At 34.9% G+C, this 22,906-nt stretch overlaps 1 protein-coding gene across 1 annotated transcript; it reads right to left on the minus strand.

The window, feature by feature from the left end:
- Nucleotides 1-3,627: 3,627 nt before the first annotated feature.
- LOC110688682 lies at nucleotides 3,628-6,644 on the minus strand. The gene is made up of 2 exons (XM_021865421.1): nucleotides 5,944-6,644; nucleotides 3,628-5,847 (listed from the first exon to the last, which is right to left on the minus strand). Exons 1-2 carry the CDS (start codon nucleotides 6,313-6,315, stop codon nucleotides 3,991-3,993), a joined length of 2,229 nt encoding a protein of 742 aa, XP_021721113.1. The 5' UTR covers nucleotides 6,316-6,644; the 3' UTR covers nucleotides 3,628-3,990.
- Between the last annotated feature and the right edge of the window lie 16,262 nt (nucleotides 6,645-22,906).

Below are 22,906 nucleotides of genomic sequence, written 5' to 3' on the forward strand. Positions count from 1 at the left end.
CGAACCGTTTACTTCCCGAACCGTTTACAACCCGAACCGAATTAAAACCGCTCAAGAATAAACCGAAACCGAATCGAACCGATAACTATTTAAACCGAACTGAAACCGACCCGCGTGACACTTAAACCGATTTTAAACCGACCCGATTTAATACCGAACCGATTTCAAACCGAACCGAACCCGAACTGTCAAACCGTTTTGACAGTGCTACCTATTTGGTATGCAAAATTAGTGTGGCCAAAAGCATGATTGACGTGGCACGTGGCTAAGTCCTTGTTTGGATACTTCCATAATTCCATTCCACCACTATGCATGCATATGAATTTATCACAAGTTGTTATCATCCAGAGAGCTAAAGAAATTAAAAGGAAAATTGTCACATGCTAAACATCACCATCTCCTGCAGCTGCTTGCCATTCTATTCTTGTTTTTATTTATGTTTAATTTTATGTTAAGGAATTATATTATTGTAAATAATTTGATTGATGATGATTGGGGCCTTAACTTAATGCTTGAAAGGTAGGACTCACTCGACCAATTCTTAGAGGTAATTATAAGCTTTGTCTTTCATGTTGTTCTAGTCTTGAGATGAAAGAGACTTAGTGTTTTTAATTTGTGATGTTTGATGGATGGATAATTGTTATGTAGTCCCTCCATTTCTAATTAGTAGATTAGTCAAGGCCTTGAGTAGGACTTTGAGTTTATATTGGCACACCAAAATTATTGTTTGTTGTTTAGATATTTTCATCATTGTATTACATTATTTATACATACAATAATACCTTGAATTTTGAATTGAAGTTGTAATTTTATTATCAAAGAAAATTTAGAAAAAAAAAAAATCAATTTTGACTTACTATATTAATAAAGTGAATTCTAGCTAGTGTTTAAAAGTAGTCTCTCTATTTGAGGTTAAATAGGTTGACTAACACATTTTTTATTTTTGTAAATGCGCACTATTAGAGTATGTTCACATTTAATGAATTGAGCTGAATTGAACTGATTAGAACTGAACTGAACTGAATATTTGATGAGTGAAGAAAATTAGGAGCTGAACTGATTAAAGCTGAACTGAAGTGAAATTAAATTGAAGTAAACATGCCCTTAATCATTTGTATTTATAATTATTTATAAGAAAAAAATAATATGTAAAGATAATGCACTGTAAACCTACATTTACATTTTGAGATGAACAATTAAAATAATTATAAAAAAAAAGTCAACATATGAAAAGTAAAAAGAAAAAAATTAACATGTTATATACTACCTCCGTTTCACATTAACTGTAACAAAGAAATTTTTTACGTCTCACATATAATACCTTGCCCTTTGTTACAATTAATGCAAATCAAAGCCTTCAAGGTTAATATACCCAAATACAAGGGCCAGAGGGGTATATGCTCCTTAAGTATTCATACATGCATCAATAATATGCCTAGAACTTGTATTACATGCATTATCGATTACTTCTACATTCGAATTAAATTTTACATCTTCTCAAATTCTCTGTCGATCCTTCCGACAAACATTATAATTGACAAAATGAAATGGGGTATGAGTTTCTAGTGAATTGTGTAAATAAGATAACGAACTTCAAAGGAAAATGTTGATAAAATGGACTATTAAAGAGCTGGCCCCAGGGCAGGCCCATAGGATGGTCCAAATAAGAATTATTATGTTTGGTGTACATGTATGTAATATATTTATGTCATTGTTAATTAATTGCATATGGTATAAATTATAAAAGCTCATTACCAAGTTCTACAGTAGATGTCTAAAGATATCACAAAGAATGGGAAAGAGTATTGTTCATTACTCTACATTGAAGTGACTTGTTTTTGAACTAGTGGAACCCAAGATAAGAACTTTCCTTTGACCCACACCTGGATTTTTGAGTTAGTTTCAACTTACGTATACTATTAGATCTTGCAAGAAGAGTGTTAATTGAAGTTAATAGCTATGTTGCTAGCTTTTTGGGGAACAATTTGCTGAATAAATATTTCGACATTTTTGTTTTGTTTTGTTTTTTATTTTACTTATAAATTGAGTTTCATTAGAAAGAACTATCTTAACAAAATAATTCACGAGTTTTTACAAGTTTTATGAGTTACACTATTATAAGGATTAAGAACTTATTTTACTCTTACAAATGTTCCTTTAAACTTCAATCTAATTAATTAGCAAGTTTGAATGGTGATGATGCCGATATGGATGCCTTGCATCGATGATTCAAAGGGTTGACTCTTTACCCTTATAGTCTTATCCCTTTATTTTAATATTTTACGGTACATCTTATTTTGAAAAATAGGAGCATTTTGGTTTCACATTGTGTAACCAAATTTTTTTATTAAGTTTTCATTGTCCCAATGTCTCATATTTTTACTCCGTATAATATAATCAAGTATTAGCAATAATACAAGTATAGTTTTATTTGCTTTCGACTTATAAATCTAAGAATATACTTTGTATAAAATGTTTGAAAATCTAAGAATATACTTCCTATAAAATATTTCCTATACATCAAAATTGTTGCAGCATTTGGTTTTCCATGATTTGCAACGCAACCTTGACAGTCCATGTCAATTAAAATCATAAATTACGTACTTCACTAGTTTGCGATACTCGTATTGGTATGTTGACGGTTGACCTAAAAAAAAAACCTTCAAGTTCTATTTTATTAATAATGTGGCAATTAATTAAAGAAGTTTAAAATTTCAATTCTACTAATCAATAGTTATAATAACTTAATAATGTTGCAATTATATAATAATGTTGCAATTATATAAAGACGGCAGAGTTCAAAATTTCTAGTGCATTTGAAGCAACTGGGTGAAAATCATTCTTTTGCACCAGCTAACTAAATTATTCAGTTAATGATTCTGAAATGTCCCTTCAGCTCTTAGGTTTAATCAATTTGCTTATGTTTTGTTGATCATCAACTTTATGGTAAAAACTTATATTATGAATTAGACAAATGGCCAGTACATCTTTGTTGTGCTGCAAGTTGCAAGGTTGTTGAGCATTTAATTAAGAGATCCTACATCACTATGCCATTGTTGTAGACTTGTACGTAGCTTATAATTCCTCAATTATTATTATTATTATTATGGCATCACCCTTTCGGTGTAATGTTTTGAGTAATGAATAATTTCAACAAATTGCAACATCTCAATCATACCTTACATTATTAATCCTGATTAGACCATTCATCATCAATAAATACATCTTTTGACAAAATTAAGCCTAATAAAACGTATTCTCATACTCCGTATTATAGTTAATATTGTACGAAGTATAAAATAATAATTGGTAGTTTTATACTTTGTATAATACATAGTCTTTTAATCACCCCAAATTACATAAAAGTCAACCTAATACTAAGTTGACTTTAAACAACCCATTTGATGTATTTAATATATAAAGTAATCCGTTCATAAATTCATATCATACAATTCTTGTTTAGACTTTTTTTCGTAAAATCAATCACCGTTCAAACAAGAAGTTTTAGAAAAAAATGGAATACACAACATTAGGAATATCATAATATGGAATATGTTTTACGGCCGTATGTATCCACATTGTTTTCAGTTTTTCAACCAAAAGTTAAATAATAATCAAAGAAAAGGCTTCCATCATTAAATTTACAACTATCCTTTCATTGATGAGTAAAAATGAATGTACTCATTACAAATTGGATTATCTTTTCACCATCTACTAAACCTTAGAAAATTCCAAACCCAAAAAAAAAAAAAGAAAAAGAAAAAAAACAAAAGAGATAAGGTAAGGTCCCCTCAATTCCTTTTAAAAAGGCCCAAAATCCAAATGATTCTACTGTGGGCCTTCGTCTCTTTCTGCTGAATAAAGGCCCGCGCCGTCGGGTACTTCCTTTGTCTCTCTCATCATGTGCCCACCACCCCCTCTTTCATCTTTTTCTCATTTAATTTTTTTTTACTTTATAAAATAAAATTAGAAGAAAAAAAATAATAAAAATTAAAACCGGGCATTTTCAAAGCCGTGTAAATCACTGACAGACCGGTTCAAGGACTTCTTCATTTTAGCCATCTTAGCTAGCTGCTCAGCCGCTCGCCAAGCCGACGTCGGCGTAAGCGGATCACCATTTTCATCCACCATTTGCTGGGCCACATTAGCTGCCTCTTGCTCCTTTTGTACTTGATACTGCCTCCTCCAGTGCACATGCCCCAATTCACACTCTAACCCTCTAGCATACTCCTCGGCTGAGGTTAACCCGTTAGCCGAGGATTGTAACACCAAGGCACGAGCCGAGGTGAGAAGGTGGTGAGCACTATTAAAATCGTAGTGCTCAACCAACCGTCTTGACTCGGCTACGGCTCGGGTGTATATAAAGAGGTTCCGTAGTCGCTCGATCCTCGGGTCAGAGGATCGGATTGCGTGGGGTCGCGGGACCAGTAGGGCCCGCTCCCTCCCATACATGACCTCTTGAGTCACCGGATCTTTATAACTGCAACGCACAGACATCACATGGTGGGACCCAATCGCTGACATAGGCACCTTCAGTTCTATCAACAATTCTCTCTCCTCTTCGGCGTACAAGTCCCCAAGCCGAGCCGAGTCAGAGCTCATTAAACTCGGTCTACCATTACACGAATAAACCGCCATTATCTCGGCCGAAGCTGAACCCGAAGCAAACCCGAGTTGAAGCCGTAAATCCTGAACCACAACACTTAACAAACCACCCACACATTTCGCAAACGCGTCTTGTTTTGGTTCAGGAGTTCGAAACCCGAACCCGGAAGGATGAACCGGGATCTCAATATGAGCGAACCGGGTCGACGACATTTGAGACGCTCTCTGCCGTTGATTTGAACTTGGCGGATCATCTTGACCGTCGGATAAAAGAATGATACTACAAACCGGGTTTTTCTCTCTCCGATCCTCTAATACTTTTGACGCTTTTTTTAACGCTTCTCCAACGGATGTTCCTTGGCCACAACTAAGGTGGTCGATAATTTTGCGCGCAGATTTCTGCCCCTGCGAAGTCATTTTTCGCAGCGGCAGCAGTCGCTGAGGCGCGGAGGAAAACGCAACAATGGCTAACCGATCGGCGGAGCTCAACGAGGAGATGACAAGTCGCATGGCACGCTTCAGCATTTGGAGCTTAGGTCCTGTCATACTGCCACTAACATCCAGGACCGTAACAAGGTCAATTGGTGCGCGGTGGGTTGGAGATAAAATTGCCTCCGGAGTCGGAGGCGCTTTTACTCGCAACGCCACCGCGTACGTCTCGTGAGTCCGAGACCCCGAAACAACCGCAGCCTCCGGCAACAATTTCACCTCTACATGTCGTGGTGCCTTCTTGTCAACTGAGTTGTAAGGATCAATTGATGATGATTTAGTGTTGTTTGCAACAGGAGGTTTCTTCGGGGTAACAAAGAAGCCTTGGAATTCTTCGGAATCCTCTGTTTCTTCAGCTTCTGGAATGGGGTTGAACCGAGGAGATAAAAGCGGCTCGTCGTCGTTGTATGGTCTGTCTGATGATCTTTTGAGTGATTGTACTCGCTTATCCTCGAAATGAATCCTGGCGCTCCCGGTTGGCGTAGCGGGAGCGCTCATTGCAGAGGATTTAGCAGTGGTGGTGGTGATGGTTTTCTTATCGACAATCTGTTCCGCCTCGGAAGGGTTGTTCTTGTGGAAAGAGAGGAGAGGGACATCTTTCCATGTGATATTACAAACTGGACAGATCAAGGAACCTTGCTTCCTCACATGGGCAGCTATACATGGGAAATGAAATGCGTGTGAGCATTCCGCCGTGTAAATTGCCATCCCTTGTCCTGTTTTTACACTCTGCATACACAATCCACATCCATTCTGCAATCCCCAAAACAAAAACAAAAAATTAAGAACTAAATTTGTTCATCTCATGCAATCTTACATATATAATTTTGTACATCAGTCGTCAATTACCTTTGTAAGGCGGAGAGTGTTCTTAAGCATGGCGAAAGGAGAGCGAGGAGAAGAAGGATTAGACCCCAACTTGCATTGGACCTTCGGACTCGGGCCGAGACTCTTACTACCACCATTGTTGGTGTTACCAGCTGTTGTGGATGCGGTGTTGTCAACGGTGGATGATGATGAGGTTCGAACGCGTAATCTAGGAGTAGAAGGATTGCTAATACTAGAAAATAAGCTTAATTTAGAGGTTTTGGGAGTAGGAATAGGAATTGGATGAACATCAACAACTTCATTGTTGTTACGATGATGGCGATGAGTAGGTCTTTCTTTTTCTCTATCTTTTGGGATTGTTGAACAGAAGGCTTTTCTCCAACCAGTTCCCATAATAAATTTTGTTTTTGTGTTAAATTTTGGTTAAGAAAAGAAAGGAAAAAAAAAAGTTGTTAATGTAGTTTTATAGGAGAGGAAAAAAAGTGGATCTGATGATGATGCCAACCTAGAAGACAAAACAGAAGGAAGAATCAATGAATCATGGTATTAAATGATTGACTCGGTGTGACTCACTGAGTCAGTGAACCACCCCTCTTTTGTTACTCATTTGAAAATGAAATGAAGAAATGAAGCAAAAGATCCCTTGCAAAATTTCAAGGGGATATGATATACTCGTACTCCGTAATATGAATTGAGAAAGGAGGTTATTTTTGTGTATAGTAGGCTGAATATATAAATAAATTCATTGGAAATGGTATTTTCTTAAGGTGAAGGTAATTAAATACAGTAAAATAAAGTGGCAGATGCTGAATTGAGTTAGTTTTTAAAAATTGTTTTAATGAAAATGGTCAACGGTCGGCTTCCATCTATCTCTCAAAGTCTGCACAACCACATCTGTGGCCTGTGGGCAGCTTTATATTAGCCCCATCCTCACCCCATTGTGTTTTTCAGATTTTTTGCTTCACTCTATGACTCTATGTGTTCTTATAATCAACCCACAGTATTACGGAGTATTGCACTATCTCGTTATATATACTGTATGTAACTTGAGACCTTAAGTGTTACTCCGTAAATTAATTTTACAAAGTATAAAAATTAAAAAATGTACTCTCTCCATTCCTAAATTACTTTATAATAAATATGATTGTATATTTCAAAAGTACACTCCTATTTATTTTTTATTTTTTTCAATGTTATGCTTTGAACATCACATAATTTTAGGCCGACGTGAAAGGGAAAGTATTAATTAAAACAAAAAAAGGAGTGAGTTTGAGTGCAAACTAAGACCATGGAAGAAGGGGAAAAAAACTTTACAAATAAAAGTATAATGCTTTAAAAAACCGGAACTCAGTTTTGTTCACCTTATTTCTACTTATTTCAGGATTAATAAGTTTAGATAAGGGATAATAAGTTCAGATGAGATAAGTTCAAGAAAAATAAGTTCAGATAAATTGTGATAAGGGTTAATCAGGGCTACTTAAGTTTAATTTATAGCTAAAATGAGTTCTAATAAGGTACAAATTCTTAAATGGACCTGATTCACACTAATTTATTGTGGACCACTATCATTAGAGAAATTATAATTGTTTTATTAATATAAAAAAGGTTTCTATAATAATAAAAAAGTTCACTATGTTGAAATAAAAGTCATTTTGGTAATATATAGGCTATAAGAGGTTAATATTTTTGATGAAATATTCAATATGAATAATAAAGGTCACTATGTTAAAATTAGGGATCATAACGTCGTATTTTAAATTCACAATAACATTAAACGTTATACAAGTTTTAATAAAGGTTACTATGTTGAAAATAAGGTTACTATGTTCAAAATAAGGGACACTATGTCCAAAATAATGTCAGTTGCGTGTGTATAAACATCGGGTCCACAATAATATTATTGTGAACCAGGTCCACGCAAGTCTTTCTGTTCAAAAGATACCTATTTACGGAGTATATTTTAAAAATATACTTTTTGACAATATTCCCTCTTTTTGATAAGTTGTCATCAATTTTCTTTTATTTACTTTGTACTTTTGACATAATTTTTAACAATTTCTCTCTTTCACTCTATCTCTTTAATAATTACCAACTACTTCCTCCGTTCCTATATGTTCTTTAGGTTTTTATATAAAGTTTTCCTTTTTATTCTTTATATTTAGGATGTTTCCTTTTTAAGTGAGTGAAGTATAAGACTGGGTACTCAACTTTCACAAAAGTTGCAAATAAGGTACTCAACTTTCAAAAGTGGCAAATTGGGTACTTAACTTTGGGAGAGTACCAATCGGAGAGAATATTCCGGCGAGTAACTTGTTGTATCCGGTTTCAACCGGTTTAGCAATTTTTTTTTTTTTTATTTTGTAAATTTCGAAAACAGAGTAATGATGACATTCGTTGGTAAATGTGCGAAGATGCTTTCTCTTGTATCAAGCTGAGGAACTTGTGGCGGGAAACTATGCTTCACGAAGCTTCTTTGGCAAGCTTCCCAAGATTACCCCTCCCTCCTTATTTCAGACAAGCTTTTGTCTCCCTTTTCCCTATAAAAGCAAGTAGAAAAGGGGGGGGGGCCTTCATCATTTACTCCATTAAAAAAACTCCAAAAGAAGAAAGGTGAAATTTTTAGTGGCGAATGACTTGGCCAGCCGTTGATCTCGCTGAAGAACGAGACAGGAAACTTGCAAAAAGAACCTCTGGAGAAGGTATATTCTCATTCTTTGTCTTTATGTTATTGAATTTGGTACTTGTTGGTTGTATTGTTGCTCTTAAAAGTGAATGTTTGTCTTTTTCGCATGAATAACATATGTTTTTTGTTACTTATTTTGTTGTAAAGTGTGACTTAGCTTAAACAAAGATTAGAATATTGATTACAGTGTTGAATTTTTTATTAAAAAATGGAGAAAGTAAGGTTTGTGGGTTGTATGTTGAAGAGAGGCTTAGTTTAAGTACACCTCACTAACTTTTGGTAAAAAAAAAATGTTGGCCTGGACTTTAGGTATGGACGCCCTTGTTGATGCACACTCTCTCTTCAGCCAGCAGGATGTGTTGGTGACACACATCTTCAACCGCCTGCTCTGGGAGGACCAGGAGAGTGTGGAGAGGACCTGCAAGAAGTGGCGGGTCTGGTGGCGCCTTCGTCGCATGGCCTTCAGCTACCCTTTCCATGGCCCTAGGGCTTCAATTCAGGAGTGGATCCTCCACGATGTGTTGTTCAATGATGGTCGCGACCTCCATGCGTGGGTTAACAAGGACATGACCGTCTACTTTGACGGGTTCCCACTCTTGTTTAAGGAGGAGTAGTTGCAAGAGGGCGGGGGTGTCTTAGGTGCAGCATGTTAAGGCTTTTTTTGGGGGATGCTGCTAGTATAAGCTTTTATGTGTTTTTTCTTTTTTTTCTGATGTAAGAAAAATTAACTATGTTCTGATGTAGTGGTTTTAGGTGTTTGTTCTGTCATGGCATATGTAGGTTTTTGTGGATGAAGTAGGTTTTTGTGACAAGTTATAAGATGTTGCTTGTCACTATGCCATGACAGAGTAGTAGTATTGCTAATTGTAGGTTGTAGTTGAGCCTACCTTTTGTGTGTATGTAATGGACATATTTAATGAAATGAATGAAATTACTAATTATGTATGAACTTCTGTCAATATTTGCAGCTTTAGTTAGTTTATTTATGTTGTATGCACACACACACACACACACACACACACACATATATATATATATATATATATATATATATATATATATATATATATATATATATATATATATATATATATATATGGATACATAACTCAATTTACATATTAAGACAATCAACTTATGAACAATTTGGCCATATTTGTATAACAGAACATATGCATTTGAAGCCTTGCATAATAGTTCATCATGGTGGGGAATGGGATCAAGATGAAGGTCAACTTATATACAATGGGGGAAGAGTCAACACCTTTGATGACATACCAGAAGATGTTGACTCTGTGTATGTGAAACAAGTTATTGATAGTCTAGGGTATAAAGATATAGTTAAAGTGCATTTCTTGGATCCCAAAAAGGATTTTCAATGTAGTATAAGGTTTCTGGGGTTTGAAAATAGTTCTTGTGACCCCTTTCTTTCACTGTTGTTGGAGTTTAGGGTTATTGAAGTATATACAGAACATGAACATGCACATGTACCTTCACACATAGGTATTGGAGTAGGTGGACATGGCTCCTTTGTTGAACTTCTTAATAGTGGTGTGCCTAGGAGTACTGATCCATTTATAGACTATAATACTGAGGGGTCAGATGAGGATGATGCAGAGATTGTGAATGCTAGAACAAGGTTGAATGAAGAGAAACAGAAAGAGAAATCATATGAGGATGAATTGGTCATGCTGAGAAAGCTAGCAGAATCAAAGGGAACAGATCCATCAAGATATGCATGTGATTCTGATGGACTAAGTGGGACAGACAACCCTTATGAGTCATCTGATAAGGATGACTATGGGTACCTAGTACAACCTGTGGGTAACAAAAAGAATACTGTAAAAGGAGGGTCTGAGGGGAGTGCTAGCAAGTTTTTTGTTGGTCATTCATTTGAGAATTCAGTGACATTCAAAAAAGTTGTTACTGACTATTGTATTCAGACTGGTAGAGACATCCATTTCAGTAGAAATGACAAAAATAGGGTTGGTGGGCATTGCAAGAGCAAAGACAAAGGTTGTCCTTGGAGGATATGGGCATCTTGGGAGAGAGGGAAAAGAAATTTCATGGATAAAACTCATGTTGGTGAGCATACTTGTGGTAAGGAACCAACAAGCAAGAGAGTAACAACTTCATGGGTAGCTAGGTTTTTTCAAAGCAAATTCAAAGTTAACCCATACATGAAGGTGCATGATATCATAGAGACTGTATGGCTTGAAAAGGGGTTGAAAGTTAGTAGGTACTTAGCTTTCATAGCCAGAAAATTAGGACAGAAACTCATTATTGGTGAGTATGAGGACCAATTTGGTTTGCTTCCTAGATATGCAGCTGAAATTCTGAGAAGTAACATGGGAAATACAGTAAAACTGAAATTGAATGCCAATGTGTTTGAAAGAATTTACCTGTGTTTTGAAGCTCTTAAAAAGGGATTCTGTGATGGATGCAGGAGGATCATTTCCTTGGATGGATGCTTTTTGAAGGGGCCTTTTGGTGGTTAGCTATTAGTAGCTGTAGGGAGGGATGGGAACAACCAAATGTTCCCAATAGCATGGTCAGTAGTGGAGGTAGAGAGTACAGATTCTTGGACTTGGTTCTTAGAGCTTTTAGGTTCTGATTTAGGTACTTATGGTGGGGGCAGGGTACACATTTATGTCAGACCAACAGAAGGGTCTGCTTGCTGCTGTTGAAAACACATTCCCTGAAGCTGAGACTAGGGTGTGTGCAAGACATGTATACTGTAATTTCAAATCAGTCTTTGGTGGGGGTTGGAATTCAGAAAGCAGTTTTGGAAGATAGCCAAAATTACAACTGAGAATGAATTCAATGAAAACATTGAGTTAATGAGAGCTATTTCAGAAGATGCTGCTGAGGATCTCATGAACAGAAACTACAAAAAATGGTGTCGGGCATTTTACACCCCACTCTCATGTTGTGATAGTGTTGATAACAACATGAGTGAGGTGTTTAATGCTTATATTCTCAACTCTAGGCATAAACCAATAATCACCATGTTGGAAGACATAAGGGAAGGTGTAATGGAGAGGCTTCATAAGAAAAGGGATCAGATTGCCAACAAGGAAATGGTTTTATGCCCTAGGATCCAACAAAAGTTGGAAACATGCAAGGTTTGGGCTAGGGGTTGGAATGCATATTGGGATGGTGGGTTTTGCTATGGGTTTAGAGAAGGTGTTACTCAAGACAAATTTGTTGTGAACCTTGCTCAAAGAACTTGTAGTTGCAGAGCTTGGAAAATTAGTGGCATCCCCTGCAAACATGTTGTAGTTGCAGTGTGGAACAAGTCAGACCATCCTGAGCCATATGTCAATAAATATTTCACAAAATCCACTTACCTAAAAGCATATCAGCACTTGTTAGAGCCTTTAAATGGACCTCAAGAATGGCCATTATCTAATGACCTTGTTTTGCCACCAAAGCTCAAGAAAACTAATCACATGCTAAAAACAAAGAGAAGAATGCAGGCAGCAGAAGTAACTGCAGCAGGGAAGCTCAAGAGGAAAGGTGGTGTAATCACTTGCAGACTTTGTGGTGTCCAAGGCCATAATGCTAGGGGTTGCAAAAATGTTGCTGCAGGAGACAGAAACAATAGCAACACCAGAAACACTGAAAACTCCACTTCTGCAACAACAGCAACACATGAACCTCAACTACCTATGCATATGAGGGGAGTGGGGATCTACACTTACCCAAATGGGTTTCAGAGAGTTGCAACAGTAAGAAATTTACAAATTTGAGTTTTATTGTCACTAATATTGCAGTCAAATGTTAACCTTTTTTTTAATTAGATGCAAGGTAGTTTAAACCACCAAAATCATGTTCCTGCACCAACAACACAACATGTTCAAAGGGCACTTTACTCTGACTATGATGGGGAGCAGACTGTGTATTCCTGCAGTCAAAAATACCCCCCTTCATCACAACAAAGCCACCATGATCCAACAACTATAACATCACAAGCACTACATAGGTGGGTTAATACAACAACTTTTATTCATTTCCTTTGCCAAATAGCATCATCTGAGTACATTTTGAACTTTTACAGGACCTAGCAAAGAAGAGAAGAACTAGCAAGAACAACTAAGGTAACATACTACCTATAACTTCTTACATTTTAATTTTAAATATGCCTTACATAAAATTAAATCCCCAATGCTGTAGCTACTGTAAAGCCCCACAATTGCCAACTAAAATTCAATCTAACACCCCTTTTGAATTTCATCAATGTGTTTTCTGCCTTCATCTTCCTTGCATATTCATTAGCTTCACAAAGTTGCTTCCTCATGCCCACCATCTCATGTTTCAACATGTCCTTCTCCTCCATCAAACCTAATATAACATCAGTCTGCCAATCTGTTGGTGCTTCAACATCTGTCCACTTGAAGAACTTACACCCTCTTCTTTCAGTGTCTGCATCATAATCTGGACATGCAAGAAATCATCTTCCAGGGTTTTCCTTTGTCCAAGCCCTTGTCCTAGACACAAGAAAACCACAGTGACACCTACTTGGGCTTGAGCTAAAACCTGAACTTAATCTTGACATGGTGACTGATTTCCCTTATTCTTAATACTTGCATATTCACCCAGCAGCAGCACTATTTTTTGGGGAAAAATTTCACAAACCAAGTTGTGAAGAAACTGAGGCTCAGAAGCACTCTTATATATTATTTGGCCTTAGCTCTTTCATTTGTAACGACAACATTTTTTGAAATACAGTTGCAGTTCTCATTTTCCTGGTTTAAATATGTACTCTGACAATTATTCAGCTTCACAGGCTTCAAGAGAATGAAAAAAAAAATATTCATATTTGCATTTATTAGCTGTTGATTACTGTAGGGAATAATTTCAAGCCTTTAAAATCCCACTAGCTTGAACCCCACTGTGATCATACACTAAAGTACGGTGGCGTCCAAAAGGGAAGAAGATAGAGCAAAAGAGTTGCCAACAAGTTTTTTAGGAACTTGTAAACCGTTCACGAGGTGAAGGTTACACCCCTTAACGATCCAAGAGATCGTCAACTCCATAAGGTCTAGAACCAAATAAGGGTTCGGGGATGAAGGTACAAATCCAACCTAAAAGAGATTGAACCTGCCCTAATAATAGGCCTCTACTTTATTCTGATCGTATTCATGTGCGCTTTCTAATTAACATGCAATCAATAGGATTTACACTAAACCTGTTTATCTATGTTGGTTGAATTTAATGCACAAATAAACTATTATTGGCGATCACTTGAATTATAATCAAATTAATCCTAACAAGATTATTAATTATCTTATTAAGAGTGATTACAAGTATAGATTCCCTTTAAACATGCATAAAAGGCGTAATCAAGCAATAAAAAATAATGTATCAAGCAACATAATAAAAATAATCAATATCATGACAATAAAAATATAATCATCATAATAATAATCATAAATAAAATAATCATCATCAAAATAATAATAATAATAATATTCATAATCATCATAAATTATAACAATTATAATCATAATCATATTCATGTTAATATTAAAGCATAATAATAATAGCAAGATCCTAGGCATGATATTAACAAGATTAATAACAAACCCTAGTATGTCACTAAGAAATAAAAATCAAATCTTTAACCCTAACATGATACTAACATGAATAAATATTAGGAAGAACATAAAAGGCATCGTAACAATCATATTTAATATTAAAATTACCCTAGACATGATACTAGGAATATCATAATAACAATGTAAACATGATTTCTACATCATAACATCAATTAAAACCATTAAAGCACTTACTTTGATGCCTCGTACCTCTTTTTAATAACAAAATACACACGTTAGTAACTTCAAGGAAAATAATAATCAAAACAATTAAATTAAATAATTGAAAGAGAGATTTGGGACCAAACCCTCAGAAATAATTAAAACCTTTCACGTCTAGGGCGAAGGCAACTTCGAATATGGCTAGGTGTTTCTAGATCTTGTGAATGCGGAATTTTGTATGAAAAAGCAAAGGTTTAGAAAGAATTGAATGTTTAAGAGAGATAGATGAAATCAATTGGTGAATGAATGTAGATGATGATAATTGATTAATGATTAGTGAGAATAGGTGAATGAAAACGGAGTTTTTAATACGATATTTATAGAGAAAATCAGCCAAAAAAGATAATTAAACAAAACATAGTCTGACGCTCAGAAAACAGGGTTGGCGCCAACCCTGGCTAGCTGGCGCCAGGCACCAGCACTAGCGCCAGGCGCCAATGGCTAGCGCTAGACGCTAGGCCTAGTTCCAGGCGCCAAGCTCAAATTTAACGCGTTTTCAAAAATCCGATAATTTTACCGTACTGGAGGATAAAATAATATAATTTCTTCGAAAATGCTATTTGATTTTGATTAAAACTCTGAAAAGTCAACAAAAGTCAATTTATCAATGCTAATTGAATTAGGAATGAAAAGAACCTTCTAGAAGAATCTAGAAGACTAAAACCATTCCTACTTGTATTAGGAATGATAAATCATATTAGGCCCTCCCCTAGATCATTGGGCTGTACATAAAGCTCAAACCGGGCCCAGTTTAGTAAATTGGCCATAACTTCCTCAATATTCATCGGAATTGGGCTTATAATATATCGTTGGAAAGGTCTTTGTAAACCCCATCTAAATAAAATACTATTGGACCCATATCATGGACCAACCAAACTGGATTGGCTTTTTTCTTAAAATAAGTTTTCAAAAATAGAGAGAAGAGAAAAGAAAATTAAAACTTTCCGCAACACTAGACTTTCCACACTTTCACTTCATTCGATTATGATTCGACGTGAAAGGTACTCATCACTGGGTTTGGTTTTGGGGAGACACAAATGGGTGTTTACAATTACCGGCTATAACAAGTCCATTAGGTTGAGTACAAAGTTTAGTACTCTGTCTGCAACAAATGAAAGTTGAGTACTCAATCTGCAACTTTTGTGAAAGTTGAGTACCCACTCTTATACTTCACTCCATTTTTAAGTCATTAATTTTGGACAAAGTTACTCTTGCTTTAGAATTTAAATACTACTTTTATTAAATGTTATCTGCAACTTTTGTCAAAAACGAATGATCAAGGTTATGTGTAACTTTTCATTTTCTTTAATATTTTAGTAAACAAATAAAAAAGCTTAAAAGATTGTGTTGGACTTAATGATTTTGATGATGACACAACCTCACTTGCTTACATACTAATAAGAGCTTGATTGTTTAAGTGTGTGGTCAGATACAATGACTAGGAGAATTAAGTGTCATGCAAAGATATCATGAGGAACAGGAAATCCAGAAACAGAGCTATCCATAAAGAGGAGTTCCCTTGCAGGAACTAGTGCTTTAGCAATGAAGACTTGAGAAGAAAAAGTTCCCCTCAGGGAACAGAAGTTTCAGAGAAGAAGCCTCACCAGAGAAGAGAAGTTCCTCCCAAGGAACAGAAGCCTCGGAGTAGAAGCTTCATCAGAAAACATGAAGACTAAATATATTTTTATATTTTAGGATTTATGTAAGTATAAGATATTAAGTTGCACTCGAAAATCACTACTAAAATTAAGCTAAATTGCGACCGCCTGTGACGGTCGTAGAAAATAGCAAAAACGGTCGCTAAAAGTGATTGCGACCGTCAACGGTCGTAATGTGGTGGTCATTATTCCTTTGGTTGCAAAACGAAAAAATTACGACTGGTTGACGGTCGCGATTAAAATTGCGACCGTTTTCAGTATTTTCAACGACCGTGTGAGGAACGTTCGCAAATTAATATAATTACGACCGCTCAGGCGGTCGCAATTATGGGAAATAGCGACTGGTTTTGGCGGTCGCAAATTAAATTAATTACGACCGTTTGTTTTGGCGGTCGCAATTCTGGAAAATAGCGACTGCTTCTGGCGGTCGCAAATTGTTTTGATTAACTAAAAAAAAGAAATAAAAACACTCACTGACTGTATTTGAAAGGCAGTCCCACCGCCACTTTCCACCCAACCCACCACCACCACCCTGCCTAAACAACTTTACCAAGCATCGCCACCAACCCAAAACATTTGATTTTATAAAAAAAAATACCCTAAAAACCCCCACAAAATTATAAAAATTTAACGAAAATCAAACTATACTTAACGAAAATATGAACAAAATCAAGAAACACGAACAAAATTATCAAAAATTTGAACAAAATCAACAAAACACGAAAATAATAAACGAAAATATGAACAAATCAACAAAACACGAATAAAATAAATGAAGATATGAACAAATCAACAAAATACGAATAAAATCGACGAAAATATGAACAAAATAACCGAAATAAATAACAAAATCAAGGAAAATTCGAAATCAATCACAAAGTTAACAAAATTCAAACCAAATATGAATAAAGTTCGCAAAATCAAACAAAATCAATGAAACTAAAAATCAAACCCAAAATCAACAAAATTCGAACAAAAACTCAAAACCAAAATCGAAAATAAAATCAAACAAAATTTGTATAAAAATAAACATGGAAAATCGAATAAAAACGAAGTAAAACACAAACCTTTCCTCATATTTCTTCATTTTTGGGTTTATATGGTCAAATTGGACCATAAAAACTCCAGATCTGGAATTTTTATGGTCCAATTTGACCATAAACACCATAATTGTTCGTTTGTTGACGAAAATCCGAACACTTGAAATACTTTGTTGACGAAAATTCATAGAAAAAGAAAAAATGAAGTAGAAAAATAGACCGAGAACGGAGGAAATAGTGGTGCGAGCGTCGGTTAATGGAGGCATAGAGACTTAAGAAGAATAAAGGAAAGAGAAAGCAAAGAAATGACAAGAGAGATGGAGGAGCGTGAGAAAAGGAAAAAGGAAAGAGAAAGATAAGGAAAGAAGAGAGAGAAAGGAAAGAGAAGAGAATGAAAGAAAGAGTAGAAGAACAGCGTGAGTGAAGAGAGGGTTAGGGTTTAGGTGAATGAGGAGTATCCTTTTATACCCTATTTTTTTTATAAAAAAATATTAACCCCTTTTACGACCGCTTTTTTTGGCATTTGCGACTGTTTTATAAAAACGGTCGCAATTTGTGAAATTTGCGACTGTTTTATAAAAACGGTCGCAATTTGTGAAATTTGCGACCGTTTATAAAACGGTCGCAATTTTTGATATTTGCGGCCATTTACAAAACGGTCGCAATTGGTGAAATTTGCGACCTCATTAAACGGTCGTAATAGATTATTTTTCTTTTGCAATTATTTTACACATGTATTTTTTTTAAAAAAAATTGTTTAAATACTCTTGCGACCGTTTTTTGGCCAAAGACGGTCGCAATTTTGCGACCGCTTAAAAAACGGTCGCAATATTGCGACCGTTTGAAAAACGGTCGCAAATTGCAACTTTTGCGACTGTTTTTATGGCGGTGTAAATAAATGGTCGCAATTTGGCCGAATTTTAGTAGTGAATTCTGTGTGGAATTGGTCCAAAAGATAAAATTGTGCATGCTAGTTTTTAGGAAAACTGTTACTTTCCAACGTTTATTTTTTTCCAAATTAAAAGGGATTTTATTTTATTTTTGATTTTCGAAAATATCTTCTGCAAATAAAATCTCCCACGTTTTCTAAAAACTTGCGGCCTACTCCTCCATGATTTTCTTCAAGTCATGGTCTTGCACAAAGAAGTTTTTCCTAAACGAATTTTGGTCTATAAATAGCTGTTGATTTCAGATGAAAAAACTCACCCTTGCTCACATAAGTTTTCAAGCTTTAATTCGAGTTAAGAGTCCAATTTCACACAAGTTAAATAGAGTGTTCTTAATGTTCTTATACTAGAGTTTTATTTTTCTTTCGAGTTGTAATTTGGGGAATGGGGAAGCTTGAGTGAACTTCTGTGTATGAGAAAGAGAAGTGAGAAAGAGAATAGAAAGAGAAGAGAAAGAGAAAAGAGAAGTGAGAAGAGAGGAAGAGAAGAGAAGAGTGACAAGTTGGGTGACTTGTTCCTCGGGGTTTCAAGTTTGTTGAGGAACTTGAAGTTTGAGTCTTTAGTTTGTAATATGACCTTTTGCCCTATTCTAGTGAAGATTCTTTTCCCAAAATCCCAAGTGATCGTGGTTTTTCTCCTTGTTAGGGCCAAGGAGTTTTCCATGTAAAAATTTCTCTTGCATCTTTTAGTTCCTTTAGGTAATTTTTTTGTTCCTTTAGCTTACTTAGTTTTAATTCCGCAAAAAGTTGGCTAAACTCTCATACTACAATTCAGCCCCCCTTCTTGTAGTATTCATTGAAACAACAGACTGATGTACCCTCACTTAAAAATCAAATTTAAATAATTAAGTGGGATAGTCTCATTTTCTCTCTCCCTCCTAATAAAATCATATTTCTCCATCTTTTATTTAAGTGAGGTGAGACTTGTTCTCTTCACCCGAAATAAGTAGATATGGTCTGAATTTTTTAAGGTTTGATCTGGTCTGATCTGAATTTTTAAGGGTACTTCAACTGAGTATTTACATTGTTATGGAGTGCATAAAATGATAAAGAGAACACAATAAACAGATCATTATTCTTTACTTTATTTTAGATCATTTATAAAAAAAAAAAAAAAAAAACATTTCAAGAACTATTTCACTATTTTGAGTTTTTGACTTTGTATAAATAAAACTCAGAAACATCCATAACCCGAAAAAAACATTACTATATGAAAATTTGTCGTGGAAACTACATGGAAGTAATTAATTATACTAAACGCAAATGGTACTTTATGTTACACTTGTTTAGGATAAAAAGAGTGAAAATTAAGTATGACTTATTTTGGCATTATATTGCATGGTCTGAAATTTGCTGACAAAATTACTGTAGAATATCATAGGCTCATAGCATAGCATAGCATAGCTAAGCAAATTAAAAGGCGTAGTAATAGTTTCTCTTCTCGTGTGTAACATTAATTAAAATGTTCAGCCTATAAAGAAGGTTTTACATACTTTTTGGTAAGAAATCTTAATTTAATAATATCACAGTCATTAATTTCTACTGCAAAAATATTTATGAGTAATTTGCTCAATATTATAGGCTGTTGCCCTAGCTTTTTCTGACACAACTACAGTTGTAACACGTACGTACATACGTACTGTAACTGACGTTCTTAGGGGGTTAAAACTTAAAAAAAGGGGAGTAACTTTCAATTCTAATGATATTACTATTCAAAATCTTGCCTAATGCATGAAATTAACATGTTTACACAATCTCCTCTCTACATGTACCGATACGAATAGTGTGTGGTGCCTTTCTTACACCATTGTGGCACACCTACGCATAGGCAACTACTAGTAGTTGTATTACTCGTATACTCCATTCTTTTTGAGTTAATGGCAACAATAGGATATGGAAAGTTATACCGGGCATTTTTCAGTTTCTAATACTCCATAATTAGAGTTATCAATGACTCTGATAACAATTGTTGGTATAAAATTGTATTTTGATGCTATTTTTCAATATCAACAAAGAGATCTAATATATTATACAAATGACAATATTTGATCAATATTTTTATGTTGGATTGAAAAAAAATATTACAAAAGGAAAATATTATAATTATTAAAAAAAAAAAAAAAAAAAAAAACCTCTTTTTTCAATCGAGAGTTGAGCTGAGGTACACGCCTTCATTTCATTAATAAGTTAAGCACACTCTATGTAGAATCTACAATCTAGCCTTTTGCGCTTGTTAAAGTAAACTTAATTCTTAATCAAATGAGTACTCCGTAAGATCGTAAGTGTCATTTGTTGGATTGATTAAAAGTACGTAGTTATCTATTTCTTAGGTTCACGTGTTAGATAGTGGCATATTATGTTCCTAAATAATTGTTTTTTTTTTTTATTTGCATTACTTTCTTTTCTTTTTTTGGGTGATTTTTTTCAAATGCGTCACTTCTATATAACTTTATACTATATTTTATTATTTCTCTCTCTTACTTTAAACTCCACTCAACTTATTTTATCATTTCTCTCTCTTCCATGGTCTCCACTAAAATAATAAAAATCTCTCACACAATTTCTCTTTCATGGTCCCCATCTTACTTTCACTCTAATAATTTATTCATCCACTCACAAATATTATATTATTCTCCTGAAACTTTGTGCAATCCAGAGTGATGCAAATATTTTTTTTTTTTTAAAAAAAAAAACCCGGAGGGAGTAGTAGAATGTTGTGTTGGTGTTATTAAGTTGTTGAGTTAGGTGTGCGTGAGATCATGTTACCCACTTAGGGCATGTTCTATTCAGATTATTTTCATTTATCAAGTTCAATTAAGTTCAGTTCAATTCAGTTTATTTCAGTTTTTAATTTTCTTCTCTCATAATATATTAATTTAAGTTCAGTTCAACTCAGCTCAGTTCAGTCAATCAGAACAGGTTAGAGCCTGTTCTCATTGACTGAACTCAACTGAACCGAACTGAACTAAATATTTTATAAGAGAAGGAAATTAGGAGCTGAACTGAACTAAACTAAACTGAATTGAGATGAACTGGACTGGACTGAGCTGAACTAAACTGAACTGAATTGAACTGAAATTCAACGTAAAAGAACAGACCCTTGGTTTATTATTTGATATTTTATACTCCATAGCTTGTTAGTGTCATTATGTAAGTCTATTTATATGGCTTAGTATTGAGAATTCTAATGCAATTTAATTGATAAAATATTTACCTCTTATCATCTCTCTTTATGGTTTCTATTAGGGGTGAGCAAAAATTCAGGGTACCCTGATATGGAACCAGAACTTGTTCGGAACCGCAGGTTCCAAACCCGGAACCTGTTGATCAAGTTTCGGTTCCGGGTAATAAAATTAGGAACCTGTTGCAACAGGTTCCAGTTCCGGGTAATAAAATTTTGGATCTAGAACCTGTAGGGTACCCTGTTAGTACAGGTTCTCTATATGGTACATGAAACCAGAACCTATATGGTATTAAAAATTCTAGACAATTAGTGTTGGTTTGTTATATTTGAAGTATTATACTAAAGTTGTAAGCTTTTATTGTGATCATCTATTTTAAAAAAAAAAAATTGTCACAATTTATCAAGTAACTATTAAACTTACTTTGATAGACAGGGTACCCTATTTAGGAACCGGAACTTGCAGGTTCCGGTTCCGGTTCTCAATTCTTAGGAACCTGTTGCAACAAGTTCCGATTTCGGTTCCTATTTTTAGGAACCTGTTGCAACAGATTCCGGTTCCGGGTCCTGATATTTTTACAGGGTACCCTGCTACGCTTACCCTTAGTTTCTACATCAATCTCTTCCGTTCACTCCACCCCTAGTTTCTACATCAATCTCTTCCGTTCACTCCATGTTCAACTATAGGCCAATACATACGCCTAAAGCGGCCTATAAATGGCGACTCACATCAGAAAAGGGTTCCATGACCATAACCATATTGAGATAAGCAGTGATGTGAAGTGACAATACAGTGATCAATCTGATCATCCCTATTTAACGGCTGTGATCACTCGTGTATTAGCCATGCTCTCACTGTACCACATGGATCTTAGATCATAGGGAATCTCATTAGTTATAAACTGTACTGTTCACCACCTTTTCATGTTATCCACATTTAACTCAATGTATTGTGTTTCCATCAACGGCTAAACAAGTAATCATGCATCTAATTTTTAATTTGCCATAAGTTAAGATGTACGTGTTGTTTCAATAAAGATAAGTTTAATTAAGTAAAAAAATCAAGTTTTAATTAGTAAAAATCTATAGAAAATTCTACACTATGGTATTTAGATTTTGCATTTTTTATGTTTAGTGGAAATTATGCACTGAAAATCTTGTTAAAAGATTAATGAGACAAGCAAAAAAATGTTTACCGATAGTACAACCTATTTTTTATGGTATTTTAAGATCTTGTTAACGAACGTCTTCCAACCGTTGAAAAAATATTTAAAATATTACTCAAAATGATATTAATTTGGGAACACATGACAAAATCACGAGTCGATCGGTGTAATTAATGTTAATTTTAAATTAATCTTTGTATGTCTAACTAGGTTATCCAACGCCCCCAGGGTGTTTGTTTGCTTTTGCCTTATTTTAAACCAAAACAAAAATCCTACTTTTGTCTAAAAGTTTGTTCTTAAAAACCTAGTCTTATGGAGCATTTTTTTTTGAACAAAGGTAGATAAATGCTTTAATAAGAAGAAGACAAATTGTCGATATGTATGCCAATTGGTCTTGTATGGAGCCGGTCTAGAATAATCTATTATAGACCAAAATTTGACACTTTCAAATAATATAATCACTTTTCTAGATGATATAATTAATTATT

Source organism: Chenopodium quinoa, unplaced genomic scaffold (genome assembly GCF_001683475.1).
Source record: "Chenopodium quinoa cultivar QQ74 unplaced genomic scaffold, ASM168347v1, whole genome shotgun sequence".
NCBI lineage: Eukaryota > Viridiplantae > Streptophyta > Magnoliopsida > Caryophyllales > Amaranthaceae > Chenopodium > Chenopodium quinoa.